This window comes from Wyeomyia smithii, chromosome 3 (genome assembly GCF_029784165.1).
Source record: "Wyeomyia smithii strain HCP4-BCI-WySm-NY-G18 chromosome 3, ASM2978416v1, whole genome shotgun sequence".
Classification (NCBI taxonomy): Eukaryota; Metazoa; Arthropoda; class Insecta; order Diptera; family Culicidae; genus Wyeomyia; species Wyeomyia smithii.
Window position 1 is genome coordinate 185658998 of NC_073696.1, and position 18887 is coordinate 185677884.

The following is an 18887-nucleotide window of genomic DNA, read 5'->3' on the forward strand; positions in this document are numbered from 1 at the left end:
ATTGTTCCGCATGACTGGAGGGAGGTAGAAGTCATTGCTATTCGGAAACCCGGGAAACCTGCCTCTGATCACAATTCATATAGGCCGATTGCGATGCTCTCTTGCCTCCGGAAATTAATGGAGAAAATGATCCTCTTACGGTTAGACAAATGGGTCGAAACAAACGGTTTACTTTCAGATACTCAATTTGGCTTTCGCCGGGGCAAAGGGACGAACGATTGCCTAGCGTTGCTTTCTACTGAAATTCAACTCGCATTTGCTCGAAAAGAGCAAATGGCTTCTGCGTTCTTGGATATTAAGGGGGCTTTTGACTCTGTCTCTGTAGAAGTTTTAAGCGCGAACCTTCATTCGCAGTGACTTTCACCAAATTTGAATAACTTTTTGCTCAATTTGTTGTCACAAAAGCATATGTATTTCTCACATGGCGATTCGACAACTTCCCGAATTAGTTACATGGGCCTTCCCCAGGGCTCATGTTTAAGTCCTCTCTTATATAATTTTTACGTCAATGACATCGATGAATGTCTTGCAAATTCATGCACGCTAAGGCAACTTGCAGACGATAGCGTTGTATCCATTACTGGTAGCGAGGCTAGCGATCTGCAAGGACCATTGCAAGATACCTTAGACAATTTGTCTGAATGGGCTCTTAAGCTGGGTATCGAATTCTCTCCGGAGAAAACTGAGTTGGTCGTATTTTCTAGGAAGCATAACCCAGCTCAGCTGCAGCTCCTACTAACGGGTAAAACGATCTCTCAGGTTTCAGTCGCTAAATATCTCGGGGTCTGGTTCGACTCTAAATGCACCTGGGCTTGTCATGTTAGGTATCTGACACAAAAATGCCAACAGAGGATTAATTTTCTTCGTACGATTACCGGAACTTGGTGGGGTGCTCACCCAGGAGACCTTCTAAGGTTATACCAAACAACGATATTGTCAGTTCTTGAGTACGGCTGTTTCTGCTTTCGCTCCGCCGCGAACACGCACATTATAAAATTAGAGAGAATACAATATCGTTGTTTGCGTATTGCCTTGGGTTGCATGCAGTCGACCCATACGATGAGTCTTGAAGTGCTAGCGGGTATTCTTTCGTTGAAACATCGTTTTTGGAATCTCTCTTACCGGTTGCTAATTCGATGCACAGTTATGAACCCATTAGTAATTGAAAATTTCGAGAGGTTGGTCGACCTTCAATCTCAATCCAGATTTATGACTTTATATTTTGACTATATGGCTCAAGATATTAATCCTTCTTCATACGATTCCTCCAATGTCGCACTTTTAGATACTTCTAATAATGCTATATTCTTCGACACCACCATGAAACAAGATATTTCTGGTATCCCGGATCAATTGCGACCCCAAGAGATCCCTTAAATTTTCTCCAATGAGTTTAAACATGTTAGTTATGATAAAAGGTTTTACACTGACGGATCTAATCTAGATGAGTCCACTGGCTTCGGTGTTTTCCACGAAAATTTTATCGCCTCCTACAAACTCGATGCTCCTGCTTCCGTGTACGTCGCAGAGCTTGCTGCCATTCAGTACTCTCTTGGGATCATCGAAACCCTGCCCATAGACCACTACTTCATCTTCACAGACAGTCTCAGTGCCATTGAGGCTCTGCGATCTATGAAGACTGTGAAGCACACCCCGTATTTCCTGGGGAAAATACGGCGGTTTTTAAGTGCTTTAACAGATAAAAATTACCGGGTTACCTTAGCGTGGGTCCCTTCTCATTGTTCCATTCCGGGCAATGAAAAGGCTGACGCTTTAGCTAAGGTGGGTGCTATTGATGGCGATATTTATGTAAGACCAATTGCTTATGATGAATTTTATAGCATTTTGCGTCAGAGAACACTCAACAGTTGGCAATCATCATGGAACTCAGATGAACTGGGACGGTGGCTACATTCCATTTTTCCTAAGGTATCGACGAAAGCATGGTTCAAGGGGTTGGATGTAGGTCGGGACTTCATTCGCGTGATGTCCAGACTTATGTCCAATCACTACACGTTAAACACGCATCTCTTTCGTATAGGGCTTGTAGACAGTAATCACTGCGTTTGTGGCGATGGCTACCATGACATCGAGCATGTTGTTTGGTCGTGTACCGAATACTGTGGTGTTAGGTCTGAGCTTATAGATTCCCTTCGGGCCCGAGGAAAACAACCGAACGTACCCGTTAGAGACATTCTGGGAAGCGGTGATCTCCAGTACATGACACAGCTATACGGGTTTATAAAAAATGCTGGCATTAAAATTTGATTTCCTTCATTTATTTGCTAGAATACAATTTCTGTCACAAACTGAAAGAGAATGATACACCCGGCTGACACTAAAACGAAGACTCGGCATCTCTATGTTTACGCAGACACCTCAGACCAAAACTGCTCAAATAGAACATCACTGGTTAGCCACGTACAAATGAATACATTCTGTATAGTTAAAAACAAAATTGTAACACCCCTCCTCTCACCTTAAATCCCCACTAGCTCGTAGTCGGCCGCGAGAATAAAAAAAAGGCCTCCCTCTTTTCCCTGCTTATTTAGAATTTAAAAAAAAATGTACTTGGCTCAGCTTAACATAAATTGTATCGTGCCGTGTCAAATAAACTATTTAAAACTAACTATCGACTGCCCTGCACTCCTCAGCGAATTAAATATCAATGTGCGCTCTAGAGCTCTTCGCAACAGTGTCTTTTTTAGATTACCTCTTAGTCGTACTAACTACAGAGCCAACGGCGCTATCATCGGTTTGCAACGAACCTTTAATAGGCTATCTTCGGTGTTCGATTTTAACCTTTCGCGTGACTACATTAAAACTATTTTTTTAAGATTACTTAGGATTCATTAGTAGGATCATATTGTGTCTGTTGATATGTTACGAATAAACGAATAAACAAAGCTGTGGTGTGGTATTTGTTGTATGTAAGAGTCGTTTCCACTCCACTCGGTTCATAGCTGCAGTTCGCCAGCTCCACAGTCTGTGTAAACTATGTCTTCCATCAGATTGATCCACCTTGCCCGCTGTGCAGTTCGCGGTCTTGTTCTCGCCGAATTAATTTCAAGAACCATCTTTTCTGGGTTGTTATCCGTAATCCGAAATGCCCAGTCCACCGCAATCTGCGAATTTTTGGGTAGCACTATTGTCTCTTGAACCTCTTCCTTTCTTAAACTTCGTCTTCGATGCATTGATAACCAGTCCAATCTGATTGATATCGACCTTCAGTCCGATGTATGTATGCGCCATCTTAATGAAGGTCCGAGTCACGATGTCGATATCAATGACGAAGCCGAAAAGTTGGAAGAACTTTTATAATATCGCGCCACTCGTGTCAATCTTCACTTCTTTAATCACACATTCCAGATATTTAACAGTGGGCACCCCCACTTTGTAGATGGGGCACACAATACCTTCCATCCACTTCCATGACACTTGGTCTAAAAAATTTGATTCCGACAATTTCTGTGCATTTTCTTAACGGTCAACAAATTTGAACTTTGACATTTGAGGCTAAACAACCAGAAGTCTGCATGAGCTGAATTTTTGGCATGAAGATTGTTTTCGAGAAGACGAAGTTTTAGAACAGTAGGGTTCTAAACGCAATTCGAAGAAAACATTTGTCCCATTCATTTCCTAATAAAAAGTATTGTAGAACACTGAAGTTAAAAAAAATAAAGACCAAAGGCTTAGGGGGGGGAGGGGGAGGGAAAGGTAGAACCTCAACTCCCTTTCGCTGAGCCACTGCCTCACATACGTCCGCCCAAGTTCCTGTACATATCGGCCTTTGCGGGAGCTGTTCAGGTTCTTGTAAAACTTCTTAGTTTTTCGAATATGGTACAGCTCTTCCGTCGCTACACGATCTCGGCTCTTGTGCTTGTGCTTCTTCTTTGGAGAATGGAGTAAAGGCTGGCTTTCCCGCCCGTGCTGCGTTACTCTGCTTGATTAACTTTTTGCATAAGCCTACAAAACGGTCATTTCGAGGATCCGGAGCCCTTGTACGTAGTAGCGCTACAGCAGTGCTCTCTATGGCGAATCAAATGCTTCTTCAGTTACCTTCAAAAGTGGCAGCGTCAAGCTGCTCTTCTGTTGGTAGCGTTACCTCCATCTGCTCTCCAATTACTAGGTAGTGGTTCGACCCTGTATGTATTCGCTTTGCCGAGGTGTAAATGTTGATGACGTCAAAGAAGACGTCGAAGAAGAACAAAGAAGAAGCTGTCGATTAGAACGTGACCGATTTGACTCTTTGTCTCTTGTTCGGGTGATTTTGTGGATATGTTTGCAAGGGATAAAGGAACTTCGGACGGCCGCCCAATAAGCCGAAAATAGGCCTTTTACCGGAGAGCAGAATGATTTGCAGTTTCATGTCCCTAGTTTTCAGTCAGGGTCCAAATTTCGTTTCCTAGGGTCATGCCGATTCGTATAATTTTTTACGTTATTTGTAACATATTGTTTTTTTCGGGCCGGTCTGTCGAGCTCAGTACAAAGTTCCAAGCTGCGACCAGAACGGTAATTAGTCGCTCCTAACATGGAGATCAGACGCCGTCTTGAGCCGCACTTCTTTTGTGTACAGACGCTTAGGGTTGGCGAAGCATTTCCTTTACAGCCGCACACTCTTTCACTTTGCTATTGCCGACATCGCCTAAGCACACCACGAGGAGGTGTCTGATAAGAAATTGTGAGGACCAAAGCTGAATTTGCCGATTGTCAATAAACCATTTTTGTCGTTCGCGTTAATTGCTAATAAAGGGGGATTTTTAGGAATTTGCTTTTTTTTAAACGCATAACTGTATGAAATCTTTATTTGAGCCGATAAATTGGTTTATGCCATTTACTTGTTAAAGATAATTTCATTCAAATGTTGGCCACGGCTACGTTTCAAATGATCCATACGAAAAGTCCAATTTTGGGTCACTTTACGAGCATTTCGGCTGGTATCTCGCGAATAAAGCGTGTAATGTTGTCTTCCAAGGCTGGAATTGTTGTTGGCTAATCCGCATAGACGAGAGACTTAACGTAGCCCCACAAAAATAATCTAGCGGTGTAAAATCGCATGATCTAGGCGGCCAATTCACCGCTCCATTTCGTGAGATGAATTGCTCACCGAACTCATTCCGCAATATGTCCATTTATTCCCGCGATGTGTGGCACGTTGCTCCGTTTCGCTGAAACCACATGTCAACAAGACCCAGCTCTTCCATTTCCGGCAAAAAAAAAGAAATCATCGCGCGATAGCGAGCGCCATTGACCGTAACGTTGTGATTTTGATCATCTTTGAAGAAGTACGGACCAATGATGCCTCCAGCGTGTAAACCGCACCAAACCGTGCATTTTTCTGGGTGCATTGGCGATTCTTGTATTGCCTCTGGTTGCTCTTCGATCTAAATGCGGCAATTTTGCTTATTAACATACCCATTTAACCAGAAATGAGCTTCGTCACTGAACACAATTCCATTCACCAAAAATTCGACGCTGCGGCAAGTCGTTCGGCTTCAATTCTTGTACGAGCTGTATTTTGTAAGGCTTTACACCAAGATCCTTTCGTAAAATCTTCCATGTAGTCGAATAACACAAGCCCAATTGCTGCGAACGGCGTCGAATTGACATTTGACGGTCTTCCACTACACTGGCTGATACGGCAGCAATATTTTCTTCTGTACTCACTCTATGTATACGTGTTGGTGGGTTTATGTCCAACAGAGTAAAACTGGTTTAAAATTTCGTCACTATAGCTTGAATAGGTCGCTCAGTAGGTCGATTATGACGACCATAAAATGGTCGTAATGCGCGAAAAACATATTTGACAGAGGACGAATTTTGGTAATAAAATTCGATTATTTGTAAGCATTATTCAGGCGTAAGTCTGTTTATGGTAAAATGGCAAACCAAACTGAGTACATTAGATTTTGACAGCTGTCAGAATTCCCACGTGAACTGTCAAATCCGAATACACGAAAAACCAAATAGCAAAAAAATCACCCATTACTATGTAAGTCATTATATAGTTAAATTTATTGATAATTAAATGGAATTCACAATAAGCGGTTAAAAATCACCGGAACGATGTTCGTACTTTAGTATTTTCTGAAAACAAGGTTGAACAAAAGCAATTCTGCTTGTATTTAAGATAGGTATAAACGATTGAGAATATTTTTAAAAAATGGAACAATAAGTGATTTGAAAAACTAGAATCGAAGTTGCAACAATTTCAAGTGCACAGCAATTTGAGGAAATTTAGCGAATTAGCGATTAACGTTTTAAAGGCGGAAGGTATAGCGATGCTAACAATTCGCTAACTTGCTCAAAAATTGGCGAAATAGCTAAACCGCTAACGTCGCTATTTAGCGAATTGGACGAATTGCGCCCACTACCTGGAAAGTTTATTTGTCGTGACGCAGATATTCTGACCCTGAAACAAAATTGATTAAAATACCTAACACTCGAAAAAATCATGAGTAATCAGGAATCTCACCTTAACACAGAATGTCTGTGAAAGAGAATTGCTAGACAAAAGAATGAGAAGAGAAAGAAATCAATCATGTGTTAGTTTTTACTAAAAGATCTCTGAATATTCAAAACATAGAATTTCAGTTGACGACAGCTAGAAAGGTTAATGAATTAAGCTTCTTCGTATAAACATGTGCTGATCTCGTTGTGTCCACGGGTAGTCGAGTCTAGTCAAATGACATAATTACTCTGAAGAATTAATGGAAAGCTTCTTCAGTGCCTATTTTTTTATCCCACAAACCTAGTTTTGTTAACACTTATCCAGATCAAGCTGCATCATTGTCTGACCCTCTTCCCATTTCACACTGCATTCATAATTCACACTCCTGGTTACAAGTGGAACATACGACGCTTAACCGATCCAGAGACATGCAAAGAATGGTGTTTAGTTTAGTTATTTTCGATCCATGCCTCAGAACTGACCATTCTATTCGTTCAGCTGTATTCAGCCCTTTTTAACATTCGACTTAGTTTTTACTACAAAATGTGTTCGTGTGACTGAAAATAATATTTGTTTAAGTGTCTGTAGATTATAATTAGAACAAAATAAATTCAAAGTACAACTAGTTTAAAAATAAATTTTTAAATAATGAAAATTGCAAACAAGGGTATTTACTGCATCGCAATACTGACAATTGCCCATGTAGGACTTTTGTGTGCGGAATTGGTAGCCGAAACCAACGAAAAGTTTCGCCAAAATCTATTGAGTGGAATGCCGGACGATGGGGGAGGAAAAATTTTGTCTCGAAAAAGACGTTTCTTATCGTTTCCAGAAGGCAGCTCCTTCCAAGTAGGTTAGTAGTGATACAGATAGGAATAAGTTTTGGGGGTGAAATTTTGTGTGATATTGGTTATAGGTTGTAATCAAAGTTAAGAGCATAATTATTACTGAACGAAATATAGTGTTGTAGAAAATTGAAATAGTTTTTATCGTTACCAAGAATAAATAAAGTTAATTTCGTTTTGATGTTTTTAGTATACGATCAAACGATTCCTATTGTGGGAAATACACTGCTGTTTACGGTGGGAGTAACTGTTGCTGCGGCATATCAACTTCCGAACGTGTCACCATTCGAAGTGCTCCGGATGCTTCAGGAGAAAATCGCCGGCGGCTCATTACTGCGTCGAACAGATGAAAACGTCAATAGCACCACTCTCATCGATACCAGCACTAGCAACTATGACAAGTACAATAAGGATTCGTACTATTACTCCGCCCAGAGCAATCAAAGTTATTACGGCGGCACAAGCGGGTCGAAAAACATTTTGAACTATTATAACGATGACCCCCCGCAGCACCAATCACCGCCAGGCGGTGTAAACCGAATAAATTATTACACGAATGAAAACCCAAACATTTTCGATGGAAATAATAAGTATAAAACAAAGTGGTCACCGCCATCGGATAGCAATGCGCTCTATGATAACTTTCCCCCGAGCTTTGTGTTTCCATTGAACTCAACCCAAAATGACTGGGGCAGTATAGTTAACAGGTATGGATAAAAATAGTTAAAATAGTTAGAATTGCGTAATGGTGGAAAATGGAACAAATTAATTATAGTGGGCTTTTTGCTGCGATACATCGAATTTTTTATTGACATTATGAATCCAGTTGATATCGAGTTATTTTAAGCATACCTTTTGCTAAGCCAAATCCTTCATCTCATGTGTGTTTATTAAAACAATTCATTCACAGGTATGTACAAGCTTGGATTCGTAAATATCCGCCAAACTTCCCGATGACCAAAAAACGTTACTATCCCGTGTTCGGCAAACGGAGCATCGATGAGCATACTCATCCGGAGGATAAATACTTTCTCGAGCATCATCGAGCGACACGACATCAATTGTATAGGAAAATAGAAACTTTCCTAGACGGGTGAGATCACTACAAACAGCCAATTATAATTCCCACGACAATTCAACGCGATTCAAATAAATCCACTTTTCCAGAAGGGGCAAACACGGACATCACTGTGTTCTACGAGCTCTGTGCGAGAGCGGCCAGAGAAGAAATCAGAAAAAACCGGAATCATTTCTGCGTGAAATTTTGAAGGCTGTTTTCAGGTACACTTACAGAATACCGAAAAAAAATTGCCATTTAAATTTATTCCTTTTTTTAAGTATACCTACTACACATGAATTGCCGGTTGACTACACGCATCGAACATACGACGAAGCTCACGCACATACGGGAGACTGTGAGAAAAGGTATCCTTTCTGCAAGGACAGCATCTGGTCCGATGAGTTTGTTTTTTGATCTGACTCGCCACCGAATCGCACATGGGCTTACTACAACAGAACGTTCAATAACACTGGATGACATGGTTTTTCGCAACTAAGCAAATCCACGGAAAGAGGTTTGAAGACTTAACAAAAGTTCCGATGGATGAGGAGATAACATATGAGCTGTCGAAGCACAAATCTTTCCTTCAAAATTAGGCTCGATGTGATCCTGTCGACCAGTGTAATCCACCAAAACCAAATATTTTGTGTCTAGAATTTTAGTTTAGAGAATTAAATAGTTAAAAAAAATGAATAACTCAGTAACTACTGTAGTTTCTATTTGTTTTATTACGGAAACGTTCTTGTTTTTTTTTTGATTAATTCCAACATATAGCATACAATCTCTTAAGTGCTACAAATAATATGACATAGCTCACAATTAATACATACGTAAAGATAATATTGAAATGAGATTTGTTTTTGAAAAAGAAATATTATAAATAAGACTTATTTCATTCTGTGCCGAACACGCATCAGTATCGGACGTGTTTGGTGATCGCTCCGATAGAATATAAAACAAAAGACGTGTGAACAAGTGTTGGCATTGTTTGCCTGGTCGAGTGAAATAAATCCGGGTTCAAGGTCGCGCCTTTGTGCAACTGTTTTGCATCGTGACTGCCAGCTGGTGCGTAAGCCGATTTGGCTGCTGGCTGAATTGTGCTACAGCAGTGGACGAGACACAAAAGAGGAAAAAGAAGAAGCCATCAGTTGACAGTTGAGTTGTATCGCTGTGTGGAGTGATCTCACACCTGGCTCGCTGCTGGTGGCTGTTTGGTGCTGCTGTATTGGTGCTGCTGGCTGTAACGGCTGCAACTTCGAACGATCGGACAACCAACCTTACTGGAAGGGAGAAGTAAAAAAGGTACGTGCTCTTGTCGGCGCTAGTGCGCTAGACTTAGTGGGATGGATGTTGATCCCTTGCCTCCCGCGCCACCATCCCAGAACCCCTCTGACCCTGACCCTTCTGTTACCCCCTCCCCTGTTCATTCTTCAGTCCCCCCTCGCCCCAGGCTTTACCCAGACGGAGCCCAGGGCAGCTATACTGTCTATTTTCGGCCAAAGGCGAGACCGAAATCAAAACAGTTGAACCTCTTGCAGATTTCTAAAGACCTGACGAAGGAGTACAAGGGCGTGACCGAAATTTCCAAGGTCCGGCCTAACAAGCTCCGTGTCGTGGTCAGTAACCTGAAAGAGGCCAACGATATAGCTTGCTCTGAGCTCTTCACACGCGAGTATCGCGTTTACATACCCGCACGAGACGTGGAGATCGACGGTGTCATAACCGATTCGAGTCTGTCCGTCGAGTGTATACTGAAAAGTACCAAAGGGTGCTTTAAGAACAAAACCTGTCCCGATGTAAAGGTGCTCGACTGCAAGCAATTGCGGTCAGCATCGATCATCGGTGGCAAAACAGTATACACTCCGTCAGACTCGTTTCGAGTTACGTTCGCCGGGTCAGCGCTACCAAGCCACGTCTCGATCCACCGGGCTCGTCTCCCTGTGCGATTATATGTGCCTCGCGCCATGAACTGCCTGAATTGTAAGCAGTTAGGCCACACCGCCGCCTGCTGCTGCAATAAGGCACGTTGTGGCAAGTGTGGGGAGAATCATGCGGATGATTCCTGCAGTAAAAATGCTGAAAAATGCATTCACTGTGGGGAGAGTCAGCATGAGCTCTCGACATGTGCGGTGTACATGCAGCGCAGGGATAAAATAAAGAGGTCTCTCAAAGAGCGTTCGAAGCGTTCTTACGCTGAGATGCTGAAAAAGACCGTTACCACTTCTCCCATTACATCAAACCCTTTTGATCTGTTGTCCTCTGATGAAACCGATTCTGACGATTCACCAGCGGGAACATCTTACGCCAATCCTGGGGAGTCTAGAAAGAGGAAAAATATTTCCTCTCCTAAACTTCCCAGAAAAGGTCCTAAGATTTCTCAAAGTGAAATGAAAGTTACAAACAAACCAAACAGTGCTGCGGAAAAACCGAAGCAAACTCCTCCTGGGCTTGCAAATTTAAAGTCCCAGAAGGAGTTCCCAGCACTGCCAGGAACATCTAAAACCCCAGTTGTTCCTTTTTCACTCCCAGTTGATGAAACAAACTCTGGATTAGTGAAATTTTCTGACATTGTGGACTGGATTTTTGAAACTTTCAATGTTCCCGATCCAATTAAAATTTTTCTTACAGCATTCCTCCCAACAGTTAGATCATTTTTGAAGCAGTTGACTGCCCAATGGCCCCTCCTTGCAGCGATTGTAGCCTTCGATGCCTTATTCAACTGCGTATATGAAGGATTCTATCTCTGTCTTACAGTGGAATTGTAGAAGTATTTTACCAAAAATTGATTCGTTTAAAGTTTTGATAAAGTAAAACAAATGCGATGCATTTTCCCTTTGTGAAACTTGGCTTACTTCAAAAATTGATCTCAACTTCCATGATTTTAATATTATTCGCCTAGGTAAAGGTAAAGAGCTTTGTATTGCCTCAATATATATTTCTCCCAGAGCACAGGTTGGGCAACGGCTGCTCTTTAATTTAATAGAACTTCTTCCCTCGCCACGTTTGATTTTGGGAGACTTCAACTCTCATGGCGTGGCTTGGGGTTCCCCTTACAATGATTACCGCTCCTCTTTAATCTATAACCTTTGCGATGACTTCGACATGACTATTTTAAACAACGGCGAAATGACACGTATCCCGAAACCTCCAGCGCGCCCAAGCGCTTTGGATCTATCCTTATGTTCGACGTCGCTACGGTTGGATTGCACATGGAAGGTAATCCTCGATCCTCACGGTAGCGACCATTTGCCTATTCTTATTTCAATTAATAACGGGTCAACTCGCATGCGACCAGTTGACATTCCGTATGACCTCACACGGAATGTCGATTGGAAGTTATACGAGGAAATGATTTCAAAAGCGGTCGATTCGATTCAACATCATCCACCACTTGAAGAATACAACCTCCTCACGGACTTGATTCTCGACGCCGCGTTGCAAGCCCAAATGAAGAAATATCCCGGCGTAACGATCAAAGAACGGCCTCCCACTCCGTGGTGGGACCAAGAGTGCACCGATGTCTACACGCAAAGATCCGACGCGTTTTTGGCCTACCAGAAGGGAGGTATACCTGGCGACTATTTACGGTATTCGGAGCTTGATACCAAGCTTAAAAGCTTGGCTAAAGCAAAGAAACGCGGATATTGGCGTCGGTTCGTGAACGAGTCGTCGAGGGAGACATCGATGAGCACTCTTTGGAACACAGCCCGAAAGCGAGGAGTCTTCAAGTAGGTGGATATTTGATTTTGCCAGGAAAGTATGTCCGGACTCTGTTCCTGAGCAAAATATTGTTCGCGATGCGTCTCCGGGCCACGACGCGATAGAATCACCTTTTACGATGGCAGAATTTTCAGTTGCTCTCCTGTCCTGTAACAATAACGCGCCTGGGTTAGATAGAATCAAATTCAACTTGTTGAAGAATCTACCCGGCAATGCCAAGAGGCGCTTGTTGAACTTGTTCAATAAGTTCCTGGAGCAAAACATTGTACCGCAGGATTGGAGGCAAGTGAAGGTGATCGCCATCCAAAAACCAGGGAAACCAGCTTCTGATCACAACTCTTATAGGCCGATTGCAATGCTAACCTGTATCCGGAAATTGATGGAAAAAGTGATACTCCGTCGTTAAGACCATTGGGTCGAATCAAATGGTTTGCTTTCAGATACTGAATTTGGCTTCCACCGTGCCAAAGGGACGAATGATAGTCTTGCGCTGCTTTCAACAGATATTCAGCTGGCGTATGCTCGCAAAGAACAAATGGCGTCTGCGTTCTTGGACATTAAGGGGGCTTTTGATTCCGTTTCTATTGACATTCTTTCGGGTAAACTTCACCGACAAGAATTTTTTTCTCCAATTTTAAAAATTTTTTTGCGCAATTTGTTGTCCGAAAAGCATATGCATTTTACGCACGGCGATTTGGAAACTTTTCGCATTGGCTACATGGGTCTTCCCCAGGGCTCATGTTTAAGCCCCCTTCTTTACAACTTTTATGTAAATGACATCGACGAATGTCTGGCAAATTCATGCACGATAAGACAACTTGCAGACGACAGTGTAATCTCTGTTACAGGAGCCAAAGCTGCCGATTTGCAAGGACCATTGCAAGATACCTTGGACAATTTGTCTGCTTGAGCTTTACAGCTAGGTATCGAATTCTCTCCGGAGAAGACTGAGATAGTAGTTTTTTCTAGGAAGCATTAACCTGCTCAGCCTAAAACACAATTAATGGGTAAAACGATTTCTCAGGTTTTGGTACACAAATATCTTGGTATCTGGTTCGACTCTAAAGGCACCTGGGGTTGTCACGTGAGGTATCTGATGAAAAAATGTCAACAAAGAGTGAATTTTCTTCGTACAATAACCGGACAATGGTGGGGAGCCCATCCAGGAGACCTTATAAGGCTTTACCAAACAACGATATTGTCTGTTATTGAATACGGGTGTTTCTGCTTCCGCTCCGCAGCAAACACACATCTGATCAAACTGGAGCGAATACAATATCGTTGTTTGCGTATCGCCTTAGGTTGCATGCAGTCGACCCATACGATGAGTTTGGAGGTCTTAGCTGGAGTACTACCATTGAAAAACCGCTTCTGGAGCCTGTCTTCTCGTCTTATCAAATGTGAGGTCTTGAACCGTCCCGTGATTGAAAATTTTGAAAGGTTAATCGAACTTAATTCTCAAACCCGTTTTATGACATTGTATTTCCATCACATGTCCCAAAATATTAACCCTTCTTCGAATATTCCAAATCGTGTCGACTTATCAAATACTTCTGATTCTACTGTGTTTTTCGATACATCCATGATAGAAGAAACTCGTGGAATCCCGGATCATTTACGCGTGCAGCAGATCCCCAAATTTTTTTCCAATAAATATCGAAACATCAACTGCAACAATATGTTCTACACTGACGGATCACTTCTTGATGGGTCCACTGGCTTCGGTATTTTCAATAACAATTTAACCGTCTCCAATAAACTCGATAATCCTATAATTCTGTTTACGTCGCAGAATTAGGTGCAATTCAGTACACCCTAGGGATTATTGAAAAAATGCCCACGGACCATTATTTCATCTTTACGGACAGTCTCAGTTCCATTGAGGCTCTCCGATCGATGAAAGATGTTAAGCACTCTCCGTATTTCCTGGGAAAAATACGGGAACATCTGAGTGCTTTATCCGAAAAATCGTTTCAGATTACCTTAGCGTGGGTCCCTTCTCACTGCTCGATACCGGGCAATGAGAAAGCGGACTCTCTGGCTACGGTGGGCGCAACAAACGGTGATATTTATGAAAGACCAATTGCTTTTAATGAGTTTTTCGCACTTGTACGTCAGAATACGATCATCATTTGGCAAAATTCTTGGACCAGAGGGGAACTGGGAAGGTGGTTACATTCCATAATCCCCAAGGTGTCGACGAACCCGTGGTTCAAGGGGTTGGATGTAGGTCGGGATTTCATTTGCGTGATGTCCCGGCTTATGTCCAATCACTATAGATTTGAAGCGCATCTCCGTCGTGTTGGGCTCGGGGAGAGTGGTATCTGTGCCTGTGGTGAAGGTTATCACGACATAGAGCACGTTGTTTGGTCATGCCCTGTACACCGTGACGCCAGGTCTAGATTAATAGCTTCCCTGCAGGCCGAAGGTAGGCAGCCGGCTGTTCCTGTTCGTGATGTCTTGGCGAGCCGTGACCTATCCTACATGTCCCTTATATACGTTTTCCTGAAATCCATTCACGCCCCCGTTTAATCCTATTCCCTTCCGCCTACATCCAACCAAACGACAAGAACACGTTAAGACCCCGGATCCGGAAACAGCAGTTCTGATCAACATATCCAGGTCAGCGGCGCTCTTCCGGTTCGAGCGGTTTATTTTTCGACAAACCCGTTCTCTCGCCACCTAGATGAGTGCTGGCGTCCCCGCCGAGCACACCCGCCTGGAACTCGCACGACCTTTGACTGATACCGAGGGATGTTGGCGAACAGTCGACGAGCAAGCAGTCCAGAGTTATATTAAGTCGAGGAAAATGAGTACGAAAACATTCAACATTCCGACGACAGTTACAGTCAGACTTCCACCTTCTTTTCTGATTTGAAGATCACTTGCTGTTGACCCGGACAACTTGAGCTCATATATTTTCATGACAGGACGTTTTCGAGATTTATGACCTGTTGCGTTAGAGCACTGCTAAAAGAGAATAAAACTCTACATTGCACAGTGGTCCAGATCGTCGATTTAGCGGTATTTAATTTTTTGTGCAAAAACAGCTGTTGTTAGGTTAATAGTATATCTGAAATATGGTTTGTGTTTAAAAAGGCGCTTCTGTTAAGAAAATAAAAATTAGGGTGGCTCCATTTTTAGCAAAAATAGCAAAACTAACTTTTTTCTGAAAAAGATACGGTTTTTTTTTAGTTCAGAGAAGTTGTAGATCTATTTATTTTAAACAACTTTGCCGACGAAAGATAGTCTTTATCTTGCATACTTTTCGCGGTATGATGAATTTAAGATAGTAAGTTAGGGTGTCGCTGAAAAATCTAGTTTTTTCGATGTAACTTTTTTATTTTTGGTTCTATCAAAACTTGGTCTTCAAACAGTTTTTGGGTCTTTATGAGGTGCATATTTTTTCTGAATGCTTGAAAGCGCTATCTCTGTCACAAGAAAAGTTATTAAGTTTTTCCCTTTCAAAATACGCCCTTTTCTAATGTTTGTATCTAGTTAAATAGCAAACACAAACTAAAACTATTGATTACGTTTGAAAGATCGTACTTTTCTGTATATAATATCTAAAATCTGGAGGGTGGATATTTTTCTATCTCAAATAAATCCAATTTGAACTAAATTAAAATAGTAAATTGTATTTATTTGGGACTTAGACTATCTTTCTTCGGTAAAGTTGTTTAGAATAAATGGATCTACAACTTCTCTGAACTAAAAAGAACTTTATCTCTATGAGCAAAAAAGTTAGTTCTGCTATTTTTGCTAAAAATGGAGCCACCCTAATTTTTATTTTCTAAAAAGATGCGCCTTTTCAAACACAAAATATTTTGCAAACACACTACAAACCTAGCAACAGCTGTTTTTGCACAAAAAATTAAATACCGCTAAATCGACGATCTGGACCACTGTGCATTGTTAGAAGTTAAAGGATATTTAAGCAAATACTAACCTCATCCAGTTGGTCTCGGGGTACGATGCTGGACTAACAAACCAGTCGTCGTAGGTTCGAGTCTCGGTTCGGAAGAGACTGTTAGTGTCAGTAGGATCGTAGCGCTAGCCCCGCAATTGTCCTGTACATCAAACAGTTGGCTGCGAAGTCTGTGTATAATAGACATTTTGTCAAGTTCCGAATCGGAATGTTGCACCAAGGCTTTGCTTGTCATTAACCTTAACTTGAACGCAGCGTAAGCTGCTCACTTTGGTGTAATTGATCGTTGAGATCCCATGCCGAATCCAGAATACGTCTCCACAAAACTCGGCCTTGGGCTGCTACTCTCCAGTCTCCCCTTACACCCGCTGCTCTGGCATCCTCGTCGACAGCACACATCCAGCGCATGCGCGGTCTTCCTCGAAGTCGTCGGCCTCTATCCGGTTCTCTGCTAGATATTATCTTTGCCGGTCGCTCATCTGCCATCCGCGTACATGACCAGCCCACTGTAACCTGCCGTGTTTCATCAGCTTAACAATATCAGCGTGTTTTCATACTTCGTACAGCTCGTGAAATATACGCCTGCGCCAAACCCCATTCTTAGTTTGCCTCCAAGTATTGATCGCAGGATTCTACGCTCGGAGACCCCAAGCGCTCGTCAATTGGCCTCCTTCTCCGTCCACGATTCATATCCATAGAGCGCTACCAGAGGATCAGAGTCCTATAGAGCGCAAATTTCGTACGGATCTGTAGGCTACAGGACCTAAGCTGGCTACGCAATCCGTAATAAGCCATATTCGCCGCCGCAATCCGTCTCTTCACCTCGCGTACTTCGTTTTGGCAGTGTTTATGGTAAGTCCAATCCTCGCAACTTCCCTTTTGATAGCCGTAAAGATCTCCTCAACTGCTCTACGGTTAACACCAGTTATATCAACGTCGTCCGCGAAGCCCAGAAGCATGTGAGACTTAGTGATGATGGTGCCCCTCCTCTGCACACCTGCCCTTCGTATTGCACCCACCGGGCAACATGAGTTCGTATATTTTTATGGCAGAACGTCTTCGAGATCTATGACCTGTTGTGTTAGAGCACTGGTAAAAGTGCGTTTATTCTCTACTTTGTTGGATGTTAGAAGATATTCAAGCAAATACTAAACTCATCTTGAATGCAGTGTAAGCTGCTCACTTCGGTCTGATGGGCGTCCACCATTTAGTAAAGTTTCGATTGACGGCCCATTCAGGGTTTGGCTGTCTGTTCGTCTTCAGCAACAAGTAACAGTTAGTTGGTGACATGCGACAGAAGCACGACTCGCTCGTTTCGGCGGATTGCGACTCTGAGGGTTGCGACTGATTAGATGCTCATGGTTACACGAGTCATGCAATTTAGCATTTGACTCCAGGAATCGGGTGTTCGATTTATGAATTCTTGCTTTGGCTACTGGAACCATGATTTTGATTTATGTAATCATGAGTTGCGAGTCGGGACATATAGCATTTGACTCATGGAATCAGGCGTTCGATTTATGAATTCTTGCTTTGGCTACTGGAACCATGATTTTGATTTATGAAATCATGAGTTGCGAGTCGGGACATATAGCATTTGACTCATGGAATCAGGCGTTCGATTGATGAATTCTTGCTTTGGCTACTGGAACCATGATTTTGATTTATGAAATCATGAGTTGCGAGTCGGGACATATAGCATTTGACTCATGGAATCAGGCGTTCGATTTATGAATTCTTGCTTTGGCTACTGGAAACATGATTTTGATTTATGAAATCATGAGTTGCGAGTCGGGACATATAGCATTTGACTCATGGAATCGGGCGTTCGATTTATGAATTCTTGCTTTGGCTTTGGAACCATGATTTTGATTTATGAAATCATGAGTTGCGAGTCAGGACATATAGCATTTGACTCCGGGAATCGGGTGTTCGATTTATGAATTCTTGCTTTGGCTACTGGAACCATGATTTTGATTCATAAAATCATGAGTTGCGAGTCAGGAGTGACATATAGCATTTGACTCCAGGAATCGGGTGTTCGATTTATGAATTCTTGCTTTGGCTATTGGAACCATTATTTTGATTTATGAAATCATGAGTTGCGAGTCGGGACATATAGCATTTGACTCATGAAATCGGGTGTTCGATTTATAAAACCTTGCTTTGATTTAGGAAACCATGAATTGAACTCATGATTGATTGGGCTAGTTTCATGAAATCATGATTTGTGCGATCCGATTCACGAAATTGCCCAATCCGCACGAGAGTCACAAATAAAATAAGACTTTTTTCTTACAATTGTCCCCCGAATGTTTTAAAAATAATATTGAAATAGCTTTTGTACGCGAGTAACCATTACTTTTTATAGAAAAACTTGTGTTAGTTTTCTTACAAAAGACACTAGCGCTATGATTATACAACAAATTTTTCTTTTATTTTGTCTCTGTGATAATTGAACTAAAATTTATTTATTCTTCTCTGAAGGGTCACAGGCGAAATTAATCCACTTGTGAAACGAAATTATTTTTTCCATTAAGTAGTCACGGTGATAATTTGAAGTACAAATGGTATGTTGTCTTAGAATAGTCACTAAGTCATTAAAAGGTACATTTAAATTTTTCTGATAACTTCATGGTGACCTTCATAGGAATAGTTTCCCCTGTTAGTCACTGTGACTTCTGTGAGAGAATATTTGTCAAAAGTTTTGTTCAATAGAATTTGTGACCTTTTGAAAAAAAAAAACTTATATGTTATTTACATTGTCGCAGTGATTTTGGTAATCATCTCTTCTAGTTTAAATAAATATCAGAAAAAGTGAACATCGGGCTTCAATCAACAAATGTTACTTTTCAGTCACCGTGACTTTTGTAAAGAATATGT

General features: G+C 41.9%; 1 protein-coding gene across 1 annotated transcript; it reads left to right on the top strand.

The window, feature by feature from the left end:
- Positions 1-6935: 6935 nt before the first annotated feature.
- LOC129731265 (uncharacterized) lies at positions 6936-9019 on the top strand. The gene is made up of 5 exons (XM_055691122.1): positions 6936-7304; positions 7487-8003; positions 8207-8389; positions 8464-8577; positions 8635-9019. The coding sequence occupies exons 1-5, from the start codon at positions 7100-7102 to the stop codon at positions 8768-8770; spliced, it is 1155 nt and encodes a 384-aa protein (XP_055547097.1). The 5' UTR covers positions 6936-7099; the 3' UTR covers positions 8771-9019.
- Positions 9020-18887: the final 9868 nt, after the last annotated feature.

What these genes read in the sequence shown, in the direction of transcription:
- LOC129731265 (XM_055691122.1), top strand. Translation starts at nt 7,100, where the DNA reads ATGAAAATTGCAAACAAGGGTATTTACTGCATCGCAATACTGACAATT. An exon ending in AGGCAGCTCCTTCCAAGTAG is followed by an intron (nt 7,305 to 7,486) that starts GTTAGTAGTGAT and finishes TGATGTTTTTAG; the next exon opens with TATACGATCAAACGATTCCT. An exon ending in ATTTTGAAGGCTGTTTTCAG is followed by an intron (nt 8,578 to 8,634) that starts GTACACTTACAG and finishes CCTTTTTTTAAG; the next exon opens with TATACCTACTACACATGAAT.